We start from the raw sequence: 18433 nt of genomic DNA, 5'->3' as shown, positions 1-18433 counted from the left end.
GACCCTACTGATCAGAAGAGCGCCGGGTTCATCCGCTAACTGTACTGAGACCTGCTCTCATGTTGAGTCGACACCACAGGCCAAAAAGGCTTTTTGTGTTCATTTTCTCGTAAATAAGAGCCACAACAAAGAGCAAGCTGAAAAAAAAAAGAGCCGCGGTTTCTGATAAAGACCCCGCAGAAACCCTCAGAAGTGTCCTTGTTTCTCTGGCCTTTAAGTATAGGCCTACTCAAAAAGGCCTCTGGTCAAAAACAGGCCTGATATTTTATTGATGCCAAATGATTCATTTAGTTCAATGAAGTCGATTCTAAGTTTAAGGAGAGTCTGTTTTTATTGAGTTCATATTTTTGGCAAGAAATGTGAAAATTGATTTCTACACACTTTATCATACCAAACTCAAGATATTATATAGCTATGAATTTTGTAATTGTATTATTTTTTTATACATTTAGGAAGTTTATTTATATATGTGATTTGATTGCTTGATTGATTGTTTGCTTGCTTGCTTGATTGATTGATTATGTTAAATGGAATATCTGGAATATTTGGAATTTATTTAGTTTTAAAGGCCTATTCATACCAAGACTTTCATAGGAAAAATGTGAAGCAATGCATCTCTATGAACTTCTTCACGCAGGCCCAATGTAGAGATTGAACACGCCATCAAACAATCTTTACGTTTTCTTCACAGGTCGTTGTATCGACAACGGTTAATGTGGACGGTCACGTGTTGGCCGTGTCGGACAACATGTTCGTCCACAACAACTCAAAACACGGCAGAAGAGCTCGCCGTCTAGATCCCTCAGAAGGTACGGCCACTCCTTATCTGGAGAATGGTAGGCACATTTCCCATAACACTATTATTTGCAGAGCTTCTCTCACTTTCTCCTTCTGTTTTCCTGCATTTCCCTTTCCCCTTTTCTCATTTTTAGCCCACATTCTTTTAGTCATTCACATCGCCCATTCTCGCTCATCCACGAAACATGGTAGTGAAACTTTAGAGGAAACATGGCTAGTTCATCTTTTAGAGAATATTCATGCTTTCTCTGTTTCCTCAGAACTTTTTAGTTGAGATTTTATGGTCTTTCTACCTGCTTAATTCATCACTAATTTTATTGTTAATATTATTACTGATGTTATTGTACTCATTTAAAAAAGAAATACAGCTTTTGCAATTTTTATGAATGATTTTGGGCCACATTTTGCAATTTTCTTATGTCGCATTTTAAATTTTGTTTTGTTATTCTCAAAATTGTGTGATGGCTTACATATTTTTTATCACAATTTTAGCACAGACAGCAAATCCGAGCACGCAAAATATATAATGAACATATTCATATTAAATATTTTCAGTGTACTTTCAGCTACCAATACACATCGCTAGTAGGTTTAATGCATTTTGCCATGAAAATTCCTCTAAATTCAGTGCAGAAAATGAACTGATTTGAAAATGAACAGACTTGGTTTTTATTAACACTGCGCTCTCTCTCTCTCTCTCTATAAAGATACATATCTTACTTATACTACACATACATATGTATGTATAAAGCAAGTCCTTGGATGAGTGAAATTCAGATTTTGCTGCTTTGTTAGACTGAGCCGGTTTTGATCACTCTACTTCAGTACTCAAATCTCTGGGCTAAGCATTAAAACAGAACATAATCTTTGCTCATTAAAAAACATAACATTAGTATTTTCTTTGTCTTAATCAGTCCGTAATTACCATATCAACCAAGGCTCCAGTAATATTTAATGATGCAAGAGAAATCGCATCAAATCCCGACTCGTGTGAGACAAAAAACCCCAGCAAAAATATTTGTTTTCTATTTCTCGGCTTCTTGCATTAACGTCGGTGAAAAGCAGTACAGAAGTAGCGTAATTGAACGTTTGTGCCCTGAGCGCTCGAGTGTTTGGTATTCTGACGTATTGTTTGTCTCTCTGCTGTAGTCGCTTGATAGTAGGTGTGTTTTCCTTAGCAACCGCCTTTAATTAGGAGAGCAATTAAGAAGGTTGAGGCCTCTCCCCTCGTCTGCCTGAGTCCCGTGAGACCGAGAGAGAGAAAGACTGAAAAAACACGGCTCAACCCAAACACTGCCGAGGCTATCCTTCTTCAAAGCCTCCTTGGCAGAGTCCTTTTTATTGTAAATCTTTTTCTAAGCTTCCATTACTGTGTTTACAACCACCATATAGTTCATTTGCGGTCGGATTTCAGTGGTTTTATTGTTAGAAGAGGATGTGCATGAAGAAAGACTGTTTCAGATCGCTCATAATTTGTGATTTTATGGTTTCCATCAAAAACTTTCTTTCGCACCCATTATTAGGTCTCACGTATGATAGTCACGCTCAAATTTAAACGAATTCATTCCCTCTCGCGGTGAATTCTGACAGCACTGTAACAAGTGGTGGCGATATTCCTGACAACTCTTTTAAATTTCCGACTGTTTTAAAAGCTCACCTCCTCCTTAAACACCCACCGGCCTCGCAGACGCGTTCTCTCACCACTTAGTTACCTGCTGTTTCACCCGGCCCTGATGGCAAATTTGGGCCGTAGTGAATATTACAGCTACCTATCTAATATCTGGCCCTTTAAAGGCGACCGGGGGGCCGTTAAAACAGAAAGAAAGAGTTTCCGAGCATCCGAACTTGGCGTTTAATCACTTCTTTAAACTCCAGAGAATGTTTAAGACTTATCATTTGGCTGAGAAGGAAACGAGAGAAAGGTTCAACCTGTCATCTCTTTCCATTCTGGTGTAGGAGAGCTTCTTGCACACATGTACAGGATATATAGTCGTAAAACATAACTTCGTCCATATTTACGGTCAAGTCCAGGTCTGCGGCGCAGATACAGGGTGGTTTAGATTAGAAACACATTCTTGAAAGTGATAAATGCAAGCTGAGAGAGCACGAAAGCGGCCACGGGGAGGTCCTACCGTTTCTCCTGTCCTATCACACTTTTATCTAATCATCTCATTCAGGCGAATTTTCCCGGACAGTGAATTTGCTCTGCCTTCTGATCTTCAACTTAAAGTAATTCCCTTCACATAGCCCAGCGGACCCTCACCGTTGCTGTGCTCTCCGAGCACATGAGCCCCTTTCATTATTTACAGCTGGGGAAAGAAACCTGGGGGAGGAGAAAGAGGCGAGCGCACACTATAGGAGGGTTTCTTTTGCATTAGCGCCATTTAGATACGCCACGCAGAAACATATGTACAAATTCACACAGGCGCGAACATGCGCACACACACTCGGATCCAAATGGCCCCATCTGCACATAGCCAGACAGAACATACACGATCGAGCCCCCCCAGCCCCCTCTCCCGGGTCCAAATGAACACATTCCCCGATTTGAAAACCGTTTAGTGCTAATTCCACGAAAGCAAAGAAATATAGTGATGCACAAGACCGAAAAGAGAAGGAAGACATTTAGAGCAAAAAAAAGTCTCTCTTGCGGTGCACGCACACCCCCTCCGGTCTGGGCCTACAGCTCCGAGTTGATTTGCATACCAAGTGGCGGTAATGTTGTTAGGTTTATGCAATAAAGACGAGCGGTCGGCGTCTGTGAGGCCGTAGCCAGTTAGAGAGGACAGATGGGCCGACGTGAGGTAAGAGCTCTAATCCCATCAGCGCCGGGATCAGCCTGCCATCTGGACATCCCCTGCACAATTACAAGACATTTTACGCGCTGGAACAAAGGAAGGTTGCAGCAGGCAGGATGGGACCTGTTAGAGTGCCTCAATATTGGGGAGTGCAGCGAAGAAGGTGACAAAACACGCCGGCCGCCATGTTGCCATGGAAGACGACTCAAGTCTGATTAAAGCTTCACACCAAGACGCTGTGGTGTTCTGTAAACAATACACACGGGAAAACGCACACACACACACACACAGTCTTGCTTGTTGACCGTCCACTTCAGCCAGAGGAAGCCCGATGAAACAAAGCCAGCGATTTCTCTGAGCGTAAAGAAATACCACAAAATTATTCGATACATTTACACATGCAAGCAGATATGCATGCAAATTCCTTTTTGCAAGACTAAAATAATAATTTAGCATTAGTTTTTATTATTTTACAAATGTTACCACACATTTTATTTTTTCAGTCTCTATAACGTGCACTGTAAACTGGCTATTTTTTTTTTAATTAGTAAAATTAGGGTTCTCATTATGTTGCATGCGAGTAGCATCCAATTATCATGGATAAAAAAAAAAAAAATCTTTTTGCAAAAATGCAGTAATGTTTGGTTGCAACAACTAATGTAATATAACTAATGTATAACTATATATATATATATATATATATATATATATATATATATATATATATATATATATATATATATTTTATGATATTATTTGTTGTAACCAAAAAAATATAAATACTTTGTCAGATACAGATTTTGACAAATATATCAGGCGATTCAGATTTTCCATGCATATAAAAAAATGTGCATTGTGCACTGCAGAAATACTCCAGGTAATATGTCAGTATGCAATTCCGAACATAACCTGAGCAACATCCCCTGCTAAATTGTTCTCCCTTGTTAAAACACGTTCCTGCCCGTCACTTCCTAGTGGAGTGTTGAACTTGGCCTCTCTGGGCCGCCATAGACCATGTCTGCTTTCTCCAATTTCCATCATCCGCTTGAGTGCATTTCGCACGTATATCATTAGCTGACGAACACAGGCTGTGTAATTCACTCCTTTATGCTTCCCATTCAACACATGTTCCCTCTCTATATTCAAGCAGAATGTATGCAAATGCTCGGCGGCGGAGAGGGGAGAGGGGAGAGGTCTGGCAGCCTTTTCTCTAGGATGGCGGGGGGGAGCGTTGCGAATTCCGAGGCAATGCGTGGTGATCTCAGGCCACAGCTGCCAGACTGCCCCTCTCGTGGGCCCGTTCTCTCCTCGCGCACGCGCAGACACACTCACGTGCACCAGCCCCTTCCTTCTGCTCACCTACACAAAGTAAATTTGTTTACTGTAATTTTTGGTGAATGATTTGCTATAATTGGTTGCGCTGATGAAGGTCAGTCCCTATGAGGAGTCGTGTCTGTCTTTGGAGACTTGATCCTCTTTCAAACGCTCTGCCTGCAATTAAGAAAAGCAAATGTCATTCCCAAGCCTCAGAAATGAAAATTTGTATGAACTTATTAGCATGAAGTCAACAGCTCTAGTTAAGGGCAAGCTCCCAGTGTGTGTGTGTGAGAGAGAGAGAGTGAGAGAGAGAGAGAGAGAGAGAGAGAGAGAGAGAGAGAGAGAGAGAGAGAGAGAGAGAGAGAGAGAGAGAGAGAGAGAGAGAGAGAGCTCAGGGCTTCTGGTGCTCTGGGAGCTGAGAGGAATGAGTAAATATAACCTCCACTAGTCCAACATTAAGGCAAACAAAGAGAGCTGCCTTGTCTGGGCTGTTCTACACAACAATACCTAATGTTGATTAACTAGGGCCGCTAGAACAGCAGAGAGACAGGGGAGAGAAACACCTGCACACACAAGGGCTTAACCCCACAAGTTTACCTCATGTAACGGTCATAAATATATCATTTATTGCATTATTGGCGGAGCTTAATAAGTACTTGAACAAACCCCTAACCTTACGTATTAGATTTGGGCACATAACACGTCCCAGACCGGCAATCCAACTTCTGTTATTCACCTTGCGAAGGATTAAACAGGCAGTACAGGAGCCATATATTGGGAGAGAGACTATATACACACACACAATTGGTGGGAATATTAAATATTATAATTATGTATAATTTTAATATTTCTTAATTCAACAGCCCAGCCCCATTGTCAATTATTCAACAATTTCTATTATAATATTATTAAATGAAAGTTATTTCAAAATGTTAATATCAAATTGATGTAATGTATGTGTAATCTGAAGTATATAAGTTAATAGTGATTTGGCATTTAAATCATTAAAACAAATATGTGAGAGCAGCATTAGTATTGGCACAAGAGGCGTATTGAATATTTTCGGGTTATAAAATGATGTCAGAGTCTGTGGGCTGATGAAAATGATGTCAGACACTTTTAATGGAGGGGAGAGATTTTAAGCTGAGAGGGTTTCCAAAGAGGCCAACCATCTTCTGTGCATTATTAATAACCTCTCTGAGACCTTAAAATCTAAAAGCACAATGCCATTGTTTTTCCCTGGAAAAGAAACGAAATGAGTGAGGCCTGGAAAGCCGTAAAATAAAATGAAAACAGCTCAAGGTGAAGGGCTACTGTTGCGGTTGAATTGTTGGCCAGTATTAGCAGTGTGTTGTCATATTCGCGCTCGCTTTGCCCGGGAGTTCGTATTCAAAAGGTGCTTTGGAGGGGGTGGCAGAACAGAGTCAACAGAGTGAAGAGGAAAAGCGGATCAAAGCACACAGCGCTAAGATGTTAACGGGGGGGGTCGAGTCGCCCTAGGCCTCCGACCGCTTACAACTGTGGTAGTGTTGACTCCGCAGGGGTGGAGGGGGGCCAGTCACTACAATAATGTATGCTAATGAGCCATTGGCTAACTTCTCGACAAAGGCGGGGTCAGACCCACAACCTCGTTCTCTCATTTAAGAACACGTGTACTTTACCATTAGCATGATAGCTTACCTATTTAAACCTTAAACTCACAAATCCCATCTCATCGCCTCTAAAATCTGATTTTAAAGACCCCAAAAGGCAAAAAGTGCTCATTACCAAAAGATAAGAGACACTGGGAGATAAAGGGTTGGACGAGAGGAGAAAGTTGGAAGTTTTTAAACCAAAGGCAAGGTTTGCAGATAAAAAGCCTCGACCCAATTAGCGGGTGCATGAAAAATCGAAGTCACGCTTTTTTGCTGTCCCGCCGCCCGTGCTTTGCTCCACGACCTTTTGATTGACTGATCTCAGATCTGTGAAAGCCGGACAGATAAATCGACGGTCCTAGCGTGCACACAGTGCTTAATCATCAGCAACGGCCGCGTTTGCTCTAACGTATCTGAACGACGGTTTATCTGCCGAACGGACACAGGCCGCATCAGTCGATGTTTTCTTTTCTCTCTCATTGTGTTAGTGAACAGTTTAATGGCTGATTTCTACACAGAAGGGTTGATGTACAACACAGGCCTTTTGTTTTCACGTGGCCCAAATCATTCATGCTTCGTTTACTTTAGGGTTTCATTATCCTCAGCATGAGAATGATCTGCTTGTGGCTAGCGTGTGTCCATACAAAAACAGGATCCTGAGTTGTGCGTTTTTTGTTCTGTTATAAGCAGCTACCCCGTGCATAAAGGCCATTAGCCCGAGTGAAGGCTGGACCACTGGAGGAGCCACGGTCATCATCATCGGCGATAACTTCTTCGATGGACTACAGGTCGTGTTTGGCACCATGCTAGTATGGAGTGAGGTAAGACTTTGGCATAAAACCAGATAATTCATTTTATTGTGCACGAGATATTTGCCCAGCCATGTACTCCTGTAACAGCCTTCTAATGAACTTCATTAGATTCTATAAAAAGTGATTACGTGAAAACTGTGATTATACACAGTTTATGAAGCCCTGCTTCTACCGGTTTAATGCAATTATGCTGCCGTCCGTTTATTGTCTCTGTACATTTACTTTTTGTTCATTTCACGCCACATAAACATATAAATAAGAGTGAACTAAAGGGATGCCGAAGCTGCGTCGTAATTAGTTCGGAGCTAATAATGATTTCAGGTTAGTGTGTTCCTTTATGAGTTGATAAAGCTGTCTGGCATATATTTGTCGGTCGGAGCCTCAACGAGCCAATGAGCGTTTGTTTATTCGATTTTATTTTATTATTTTTCTTTTCCTAGTTTAATCACACGAGCAGATAAGGAGTTAGATAAACAAACTGCATGCTAAACAGCCTCACAATAAGTCCACAGAGGCCTCCGCCGCGTTCCTTGCCGAACCGTGAGGTCTTGCAAAACAATTGAACAATTAGGGGTGAAATATCTCAGAGGGGGAGAAACGAGCGAGGGAAAGCAAGGAAAACAGTGAAGGAAAGACATATGGAGGTGATTTTAACAGGACTCCTGCCCCTTGGCCTTTCCTGGGCTCAGTGTAATCCAAGGACTATTTGCTGACGTTAACTCTAAAGCGAGGACAAATAAAATTCTTCTACTTGACAGGTTACTTTACCACTCAGGCGTTCAAATCTATGCAACAATCAGCATGGTCCTAACCGAGTTTGCCCACTGTCTTTCTTAGCTGGTAACGCTAATTTCTGAGCTCTATGTAAGAGCTACAGTAAGATCTTTCCACTGACATTAAATTTGGAAAAATTATGGGCCAGATTTACTTATGAAGGTTTAGTTTCTACCTGTCAGGATACTTGACAATTAGTTAAGCACTGGAGCTCATTGGTTTAATGTTTTCATTGCATGCCAGTTTCTCAAATCTATACAATTGGTGGAGTTTGCATGGTCCTAACCGGGTTACCCATTCTCTCTCGAAGCTCATTACGCCCCATGCCATCCGAGTGCAGACCCCTCCAAGACACATCCCGGGCGTCGTAGAAGTCACCCTGTCCTACAAGTCAAAGCAGTTCTGCAAAGGTGCGCCGGGACGATTCGTGTATACAGGTGAGTTGCAGTCATATCAGTTGGTTTTTGTTTAGGTTCCCTCCATTCTCTCAAGTCTTTGGCTTCATGTTAAGTGTGAGATGCATGCCTCTGTAACCCTATATCATAACGCAGACCAATGGAGTTGGGGGAAGCTGCCAACTCCAGTTAATCTCAAATCCTGACAACACATCTCTGACCCTTTCTACTGCACCCTTTCCTCTACTTTGCACAAAAACACTAGTGTTTCTTGGTGCCCAGGTTACTCATGTGTGCATACGTATGTGTGACCAGCTCACAAGGTTGTGCTTTGTGTGTCTGGGTGGATTGTGGGCGATTGTGTTTTTATGTGGTCTAAGATGAGCGTAATCTCTCCCTCGGTACAGCTGATACTGGAGGTTACATGGTCACACCGTGTTTGACCTGGAAGCAGTGTGTCAGATCCCAAATTGAGTAGGACAATGAGATAATCATCAGGAATTACTCTCACACTCAGGAATGTCAAGGAGGGAGAGAGAGAGAGAGGGAGAGAGAGAGAGAAAATGACAGAGAGAGAGAGAGAGAGAGGTGAGGAAGGGGCCCCGGTCCCCCCAGGCAGCTGTTCCCCATCTCAACCCCACCAAGGCTGCGGGCCGATTCTCCCTCCCACATTTAACCCTCTCAGCAGGGGCAGGGCAGAGGCCAACGAGCCCCTGCGATAATGAAACCCGAGAACACAGGGCCGGCTAATACCAGACCTGCTCAGACATTAATGTCTGCCATCGTTAAAGCCGCAGAGACTCGGGAACTAACCATGTGCTAATGCTAATAAGCACAAAACAGGGAGTCAGTGTCAAATTCAGCACACATTACAATGTTTTGACGAACATTTGCGTCATCAACCCTAACAAAAATTGACCGTGGTTAGCCTAGTTTCCGACCAAAGTTTCTGAGTCCGAAACCAAAACTGCTGTTCTGCTGCCCAGTCAGTATGCAATCGTTGATCTGAACGTACAGGATTGTGGTTTATCACATATCAGGATTCGCCAACTATTCTTCTTCTTTTGCATCTTTTCTTCTTTTGATTCAGATTTGATTTTTTCGATTTTTTTATCAGAATCTTTGACTTTGATGTGAAAAAAGTATCAACATTTCTGAATCAAAAGATAGTGAAAGTTACAGTATACATTTATTATGATTTTACAATTCTTGTCCTTTATATTGAAAGCATACTGTACATTGCTATCTATCTATCTATCTATCTATCTATCTATCTATCTATCTATCTATCTATCTATCTATCTATCTATCTATCTATCTATCTATCTATCTATCTATCTATCTATCTATCTATCTATCTATGCATTAAGTGCTATCCATCCATCCATCTATGCATCGAGTGCTATAAATATAGTTTATATACAGTATATAGATGTTTATACTGTATACTTATATTGCCTAAGTTTACTGGAGGCCTTTATAGAAGACAATCCAGCATCTGTCACCCCCACCTTCCCCTGTCTTCATGAAATGTTTGTTTGTTTTCCCTCACTGATCCTTGTTCCTGCTCATCAGTGAGGAGATATAATTACTGGCGGAGATTTTGAGGACTTAGTTAATTATCCCCTCGAATTAAAGAAGAGAAGTCACAGACTACACGCCCCGTCCCTCTCATCTTCTGAACTCCAATCCCCATAATGCCTCACCTCCCTCTCTGAGGTCACAAATGACAGGCAAATCAGACACACACACACACACACACACACACACACACACACACACACACACACACACACACGCTAGACTGGATTCATTTCATGCTGTTATAAGGCTTTATCAAACTGATTGACACTTTAAGTCAATTAAATTCCCATTCAAAGCTTATTTATTAATAAAAGTTGTTAAATAAAAGACTATATCAAAAATAGTACTTGTAATTACTGTAATTATGATTATTTTCTTTTAGCAAAGCTCAGAGGTGCATTTTGCTTATGTTTTGTTCTTTCTATATTTCCATTTTTTTCTCTCTTCTCCCATTTTCAGTTCTTAAACTCTTGTAAGTGATATCGATCGAAACAAATTGCTCGAGTTTATGCCTGTAATTAGTTCATAAACAGCCGCTTTGAACTGGAAATGCTAAAAGCGCTCTCTCTCTCTCTCTCTCTCTCTCTGTGTTTGTTTGTGTGTATTTGCTAAATTGTGTAAGTGTCAGATATTTTACAAGATCATTCTTTAATAATTATATACTGTGTTTTTGTTGGGCGTTACAACATTTCATGTTGACCACCCTCTTTTTTTCGGAGTCAGACACACCCTTGCTCTCATCTGATACATCACGGCCAATTAAATACTGTGTCGTGACCTCCTTTTGCAGGGGTGTAGTACGCTCAGATATGGGTCTGATCATTACTAGCATACAGCAACCATCTGTTGAGTGATGTATGCTGTGATTTACCATTTGTGCATTAAATGCATATATATATTATCGTGAAGCTTTAAGCAAGCTTTAGGAACATTATGATTTTTTTGTATTGTGATATTATTGTCATGACAATTAAGCATATTATGACTTTTTTTTGTGAATTTTTTATGTAGAATTTTTTTTGCTTATTTGGAAAATAATGTTGCAAATCATAATGGTCCTAAATATAGCCTTCATTACAATTTAAACTAAATATAAGTTCTTGTGATTTTTGGGTGATATGTCCTTCATTGCCCTGTGAATAGTGTCAGTGCTGAAGGTGTTGTAAAAGGTCCTTCGTGTTCGCTCAGATGTGGCGGCATACGCCTGTCAGAGTGCAGTGCTACTTTAAGAGTCGATAATTCTCCTCCATCACAGCCAACACAAGCCGCCTGTCTCAGAGGTCAATGCTCTTTAAACAAATTACTCTGCTCAGACTCTGAAAGCGGCTCCTAATGTCCTCTGGTACTCTCCAACGCCTCTTGCTTTGACACAGCTAAACAGCAGTGAAATTAAACACGCCGCAGAGATCCACCAAGACCTGGGGACATTAAAGACGGCCTGTGATGGGATGTCGGCATCCCGTAAGGTTACGCAAACACGCAAGAGTTTATGAGCTGCCAGAACTGGGCCTAAAACAATGTGTTATTCAATAGCCGTCCATTAACACTCTGATCTACCGCTTGTTTGTGTGTGTGTGTTGGGCTATTTACAGCTCTAGGCTCTTAGCGTCTTCATTTAAAAGGAAACACTGCAGTGGTTTATTGAGTCTGCATCCCTTTGTATCCTTCAAAGAACTGCATGTTCTGTTAGTTTTTTCATCTTTAACCTTGTATGTTTGTACGATAGTGTCTTTTGTTAACACAAGGCCACCGCTGCGCCATCTGATACCTGTATTGGTTATCCATTGATCAGGTCTGGCATGGAACATCTTGTCAGAAAGCTCCATAAAGAGAGAGAGAGAGAGAGAGAGAGAGAGAGAGAGAGAGAGAGAGAGAGAGAGAGAGAGAGAGAGAGAGAGAGAGAGAGAGAGAGAGAGAGAGAGAGAGAGAGAGAGAGAGAGAGAGAGAGAAAAAATCAAAGCAGGACGGCTGTTTGTCCCTTTGCCAATAGCTCTCAACTCACAAATGCTCTCTTTAGCTGATCTGGCTATTTTAAAAAGTCCATCCAGATGTTCCCTTTAAATTCCTCATGAAATGGCTTGATGAGTTTATTTTTCTTTCTTTCTTGTGTTGATGTATTCCCTATTGAAATTGAATTAGAAATGTTATATTTGTTATAAACAATTGTATTTATTTATTTACTTGTTTGTTTGTTTGTTTTTAAATAGAAAAAATATTAAACTATAAAATATTATATATTAGAATAATATTGTTTATATCTTATGTACAGTATATATGTAAAAATCTAATTCTATATATGTTAATGTTATTAATGTTAATGTTAAATTAATATAGAAAATGATATGTATGTATATATATATATATATATATATATATATATATATATATATATATATATATACAATTCTCTATATAAATGTAGTTATTTAACAAATATATCGTATTTGATTATTTTTTAATAGACAATACAGTTTTTATTTTTGCTTTGAGCTGATATCGGAATTGGCACAAAAAAAAAAAAAATGCCACTTTTTTTTCCCACAGAACCTTTTTTGGGAGACTTGGTCTCAAAAGTACCTTAAAAGATCAGCAGGAACATCCCTATAAACAAATTGGAATGACAGATTGTGCATGGGAATACATTCCGTCCATATCTATGACCCAAATTTGGAGGCAGCAATGATCTCCTTTGGCTCCTAACAAGGGGAAAGTGAGAGATATAAATTAAGATATATATGTATGTGAGCGCTCTGGCTCTAATAGACACTTTAACGGAGGCAGGCCTCCTGAGCGCTTTTACAAACGATTCCCAACAATGACACCCGCCATAAATAAAGCTCAACGTCGGACTCTAATTGCATCAAAGCTATTGCTTTCTATTTAGGCATGGTCACTGGTGACCACGGCCTTAACGCTCCACTGGAGGCCAGGGAGAGAAGGAGGAAGAGGAATAGAGACGTACGGCAGGAGCTATCACCCTTCCAGACTATTTGTCCTAATCAGTGACACCCATTTACCAGAATTGGCGAAAATGAACTATACTTCATACAGAAATTGTACACTTACCGGCCTTCATTTGTCACGGCACATTCGAGGGCCAGTAAACTTTTCCCTTCCTCCGATGGGATTGTAGACATGCATCAAAATGTTAAAAAATGATTTGCGAGGGAGGCCCGTCAGACATTTATCAGAAGTCGGGAACATTATTTGCTAATTTCAAAACCTGCGGCGTGACAGGGTGCTTCGTCTTTTAACCCGCCGTGACCGATCTGGACTCTTTCTGTTATTAGTACGAGTCAAGCGCTTTTTCTGCTTCCTATTTCTCACTTTTTTCCTCCATCTCGGGACCCCTCCCCTCTTTTTTTGGCCGCTTCTAACGAGACTCATTTGTCTATCACGCCGATGACAACGTCGCCCCGTTCGGCTCCCCGAGACTTTGACCACAGCGTGCTCTCGGGCTCTCCAAGGGCTCCAAACTCCCGGCCTGTTGATTGGCCGGCGGCCCTGATAAATCACAAAGTTTCCTTGTCAAGGTGAAGGTATCGACTCAACTGCGCTGAAACTGACAAAACGCACAGAGGAGGAGACGGTCATTTATCATAGCACAAAAGGACAAAGGGGTCATCTCGCCCCTTCACTCACTCGGCCCATCTCGATCCTGGCACGCATGCACACGGGCACACTGGATCCAAGCGCTGGTCTTCATTAGACTAATTACTGACATTTAGAGGCAATTAACCTCTGACGCAAGTGTTTCAAAATGTAAAGAGTGGATTTTTTCCATTTCACCTCCCTTCTGTAGTTCCGCTCTCGTCCACTTCAAAAGGCTCGTCCACTTCTCGAGGAAGTCGCTGGAAGAGGACGATCTTCTAGTGGGGTCTTTGTAAGCAGATTGGGAGGGGGCGGTTGGAAACAGGAAAGATGGTAAACAAATCTAAACGCTGGCACATGAAACGGCATATCAGCGAATTATCAGCCAGCCGTTTGCACTGGGCTATCTGTCCATCAGACACTCGTCCCCACCCACTGCCTTTGGCCTCGCTGAGCACGAGCTGCATCTGATAGGACTGCACACACACACACACACACACATATGCAAACACACTCAGAACTACCAGAAGTAATCAGTAGCAGGGAGGAAATGTAAACAGAGGTGTTTGAACGCAGTCCAGGAGTTGTTCTCCATCATGTTCACTACATCAAGCACAACAAAACTGTCTTCCACACTTAAAAGAGTGCATGAACGAGTTCTAAACAGAGGAAATCCATTCCTTTTCTCTATATTGTTTTGTAAGATTTACATTTAGCTGCAGAGATGTGTGCCATTTAGAACAGAATAGAGAATGTTTTTTTTTTAAATCCAGTTCAATTGAATTAAAATTAGTTCAGTTAGAAAAGCAAGTTGACTTGACATCCTTATATGAAAGCTTTGAAGAGTTTAAAATCCTTAAAGTTTAAAGGATGATAGATGCATAAAATATTTGTTAATACTGTACAATCACAATGAATTAACGACTTCCAGAGTCTTTTATTCAGATTCACATTTTGAAGATTCGGATTAAAAATGATTACAATTCTGAATCAGAATCAAAGGTTCTGAACCAAAAGAAGAAAAGATGCCCAATCTTTTTAAATCAGAATTGACATTCATGAATTAAAAGGAGCAAATTAATATTATTATAATGCACAGTTTAGAAGACACTAATCCAATATTATATATTCTATATTTTAAATGCAATTATTTTTTCAATCAAATTTTATATTTTTTAATGGAAATGTCTTTAGAGAAAACGAATGGAGAAAAACACTTGGCGACTCTCTATTGCGCTCTTGTCTAATGATACAAGTGTACTGGGGAACTGCTCACTAATAACTAGAACCAAGAACTGAGTCCTTCTCAGCAGATGAGAATTTTTCTTCTCAGACAGTTGTTTGAGAAATATTATTACTTCAGAGAGGAGCGCGCCATTATTGTGAGCAATGTCACACCGTTGGGGATTGTGGTGATATTTTAACGCAATATTGTGACAAGCTACAACTCTATAATAAGCAGAGGTCCAAAAAAGATTCAGTCAACCTCTGCATGTGCTGGAAGGGTCGAATGAACCTTCTCTCCTTAAAGAGAGTTGCACTGGAGTGATTTGGGTATGATTGGCCCTGCTGGTTGCTATTTTGGCTCAGTCCATTTTTTTTCTTTTTTTTTTTTTTTTTTTACCTCTGGCAGCTTTAAATAGGTTTGTCCTCACTAAGTCAGAGAAATTAGTCATGCTCCAGTGGCCAGCACTCCTCTGATGGATGGGGCGCTCTCTCGTTCCCAAACATCTTCCCGTGTGCAGCCCTCTGACCCGGGCCTAACCCGTGCGCCACATTCATCGCCGAATTTATTTATAGATTAATGAGAGAAGCCGCAGAGTATTGACCGGCAGAGGAAAACACAACTCATCTCGAATGAGGACGAAATGCAGCAATAATTTAGCGGCCATTGATTCCCCCCCCCCCCACTTCATCCATGTATCGATCTTCATTTTACAATATTCGTTTGCGTCTGCGATCGGGGGAACCCAATTCGATTTGATATCGGCGGGCCGTTTGAGTCGGATCCGCCGGAGGTGAGTCACATGGATGGAGAATGCTGACAAAAGGAGGAAAAAAAGAGAAATGGAAGGGGTGGAGGTCTTTTTTAACCTTCCTTGTTACAGAAATAGACTTGAAATGTAATTTCTGTCAGGGAAATAAAATATGAAGGGCCTAGATCTTGAGAGTGGGATTCTCTTGTCCTGTCGACACTTTATCGGTGGCTCGAGCGGCCCCCTCTCTCTCTTTCTCATCATCATGCCTGTATCGGTTCAAAGTTCATGAAATTTCTATGAGCATTGATCTGCCTCCATTGATTTTTTTTCTCCCACACTCTTTTTTTTTTTTTTTTTTCACGCCGCAGATCTTTGAAATTTTAATTTCCGGAGTATCTGAATTTCTTGGAGATGAAATAGCTTCCTCGGAGACAGCTGGCAATAAAATGAAGAAGTTAGCGCCATGTCGAAGAGCTCCAGCTCTCTCTGTTCTCTGAAAACCCCACTTCACCCCCCCACCTCTTCTTCTCTATATTGCTCTTTTTCTTGCTCAAATCAGGCTTGAAATTCAAAGCATTGTAATAGTACAAAACTAGTCAGCCATCAGCTAATTTCTCCCCTTTTAGTTGTCTATGCCTCGTTCTTTTCCACTTTAATCCCAAAAATCGCTTTTCATTTGGTTTATCACCTTTGTGGTCGCCTATCATTAGTCTTTTTTCTAATAAAGGGTTTTATACATTGTTAGTCGAGTTGTAGTGACCAAAAATGTCAAACATTTTAAAACGCTATATATATATATATATATATATATATAGTATATATCTATCTATATATATGATTCTATATATACATCTTTTACATATTACAAGAGAAAAGTTTCTGTTGTGAGACGCATCTGTGGCAGCTGCTAGCATGTCTCTCTTGTTAACAAAAAAAAAAAGTCCTTAGTTCTTCTCTCAGATTATATTTCAGGTCAAATAAATTCTAATTTTGAAGGTGGTCTGTTTTTGGTAAAGTTACTGAATTATTACTACATCTTGGTCAGGCAGTTACAGGAAGATGATCATAATTGTAATGAAATTGACCTCATTTAGAGCGAAATCCAGCAGCTGTGCTGGAACAAATGAATGTTTTCCTGTTTTTATTATGCTGCATTAAACTCAGAAACTCTTTTTGCCCTTTGATGCTTTTCCTTTTTCATTTTCCTTTCTTCTATGTCTCTGTAGCTTAGCTGTAGAACAATGGGCAATCCGTGTTAAAAGACATATCCTTTCCACGTTTTTGTTTTCGCAGAGCATGTTGACAACAGTCAGGCATCCTCCGTTCCCTTAAGAAACCAGAGATGGGCAGCACTATTCAAGATCTCTCTCCGCTTAAAAATCTCTTGCGTTTCCCCTTTCTGATTTGTGTTTGTAGAAGTAAAAAAAAAAGTGGAAAAGTGGTTCTTGATGGTGGGGGTGGGGCGGAGATAAGCTCGCAGCAGTTAAGGATAATTAGACAAAGTAATAGAGAGCAACAGCAAGAAAGCCATTCATTATCAGAGCCAAAGATACACACTTATCATCATCATGGGATGTAATGGACGTCTGGAATGCAAACACATTTTTTTTTAAACCAAATGAAAATAATTTGAATAGAATTTAATGTAGAATTTAAGTGTGTTCAAATAGATTGAAATTCATAACGGTTTTTTTTTTAATATTTCATTTTCCATTTTGAATTACCAATAACATCTTATCAAACAACAGAGAATATATAATAATTTATGCATTTCATTATTAATTTTCATTTTATGGCCGTAGTGGAATAACACTTCATTACCCAGAATGCTTTATGCCAAAGTCTTCAAAACATATACATTTTTACACACCCCAAGAAACTGTCTATTCTTTAGACCAGTGAGAAATGCCAATTGAATATCCTTTACCGATTCAGAATTTTACCATACTCAAATCCAGATTTTTCTAAAGAAAATGACCTATACCGTTTTTACATAGTATATTTAGTGCATCAAGTAAGTTTTCTCCGTCTCGTAACTTTGCGAATCCGCACAGCTGCGTTTTATTGTGATTGATTGCGATCGTGTCACTTCCCTGTGATGTTACTATGGGACGCTTCTCTTATTGCTAAATAAAAACGTGTCACAGTTTAGTATCTGCCGCACTCTAGCGTGTCAGCTTTGAAGAATGACAATATATACAGTCTGCGAGAACAAGGTCAAAACACTCAATCTTGAAATATATGGAGACGCGCACACACATACATGTAGACACACACACACAGGCTCTCTCTGGATGTAAAATCAGAGGCTGTTTTATGTTAAATCCCTGGCAGATTGTGCTTAACATTCTCTTTTACAAATGAGGGGTGAAAAAAACAACTAAACATGATGACCAGCCCAAGGAGCTTTAGATTTGTCATCCATCAAACGCAAACCCTTCTGTTCATTCACTCCGCTCTCGTTCGGCCCGAAAAGCATGCTAGCTCATTAGCAAGCACATTTCCCTTTTATACGGTCGGCTCCATAATTCATAACGGTCCCGTACGAGACGTGAGCCTGATTTGATTTAACGTGCTCAGTTATGCTTGAGTGCTAAACGGCGTTCAGCCCCCCCCCCCCTCTCCATTCCGGATGGATAGAACAAACAAACAGAAAATGGATGACAAATGAAGACGTAAGCAAAACACTCTGCCACTGACATACGCCAGGCTTCCAGATACTCTCACACACACACACATGTTGTGAAAAGC

The 18433-nt window shown here is 40.5% G+C and overlaps 1 protein-coding gene across 19 annotated transcripts in view; it reads left to right on the top strand.

The window, feature by feature from the left end:
- ebf3a (EBF transcription factor 3a) overlaps positions 1-18433 on the top strand; it is a 92241-nt gene that overhangs the window by 60582 nt on the left and 13226 nt on the right. For 5 of the 19 annotated variants that reach the window (XM_081393020.1, XM_081393030.1, XM_081393018.1 and 2 more), the window contains exons 8-10: positions 692-809; positions 7238-7368; positions 8444-8570. In XM_081393020.1, the coding sequence (XP_081249146.1) occupies positions 692-809; positions 7238-7368; positions 8444-8570 (376 nt within the window). Of the gene's footprint in view, positions 1-691; positions 837-7234; positions 7369-8443; positions 8571-18433 lie in introns of all 19 variants that reach the window. The other 14 variants (XM_081393019.1, XM_081393029.1, XM_081393022.1 and 11 more) reach the window with 3 other exon arrangements.

Source organism: Scardinius erythrophthalmus (assembly GCF_964197995.2).
Source record: "Scardinius erythrophthalmus genome assembly, chromosome: 18".
Taxonomy (NCBI): domain Eukaryota; kingdom Metazoa; phylum Chordata; class Actinopteri; order Cypriniformes; family Leuciscidae; genus Scardinius; species Scardinius erythrophthalmus.
Note: the sequence above shows the minus strand (reverse complement) of the source record. Positions and strands in the feature narration are given on the sequence as shown.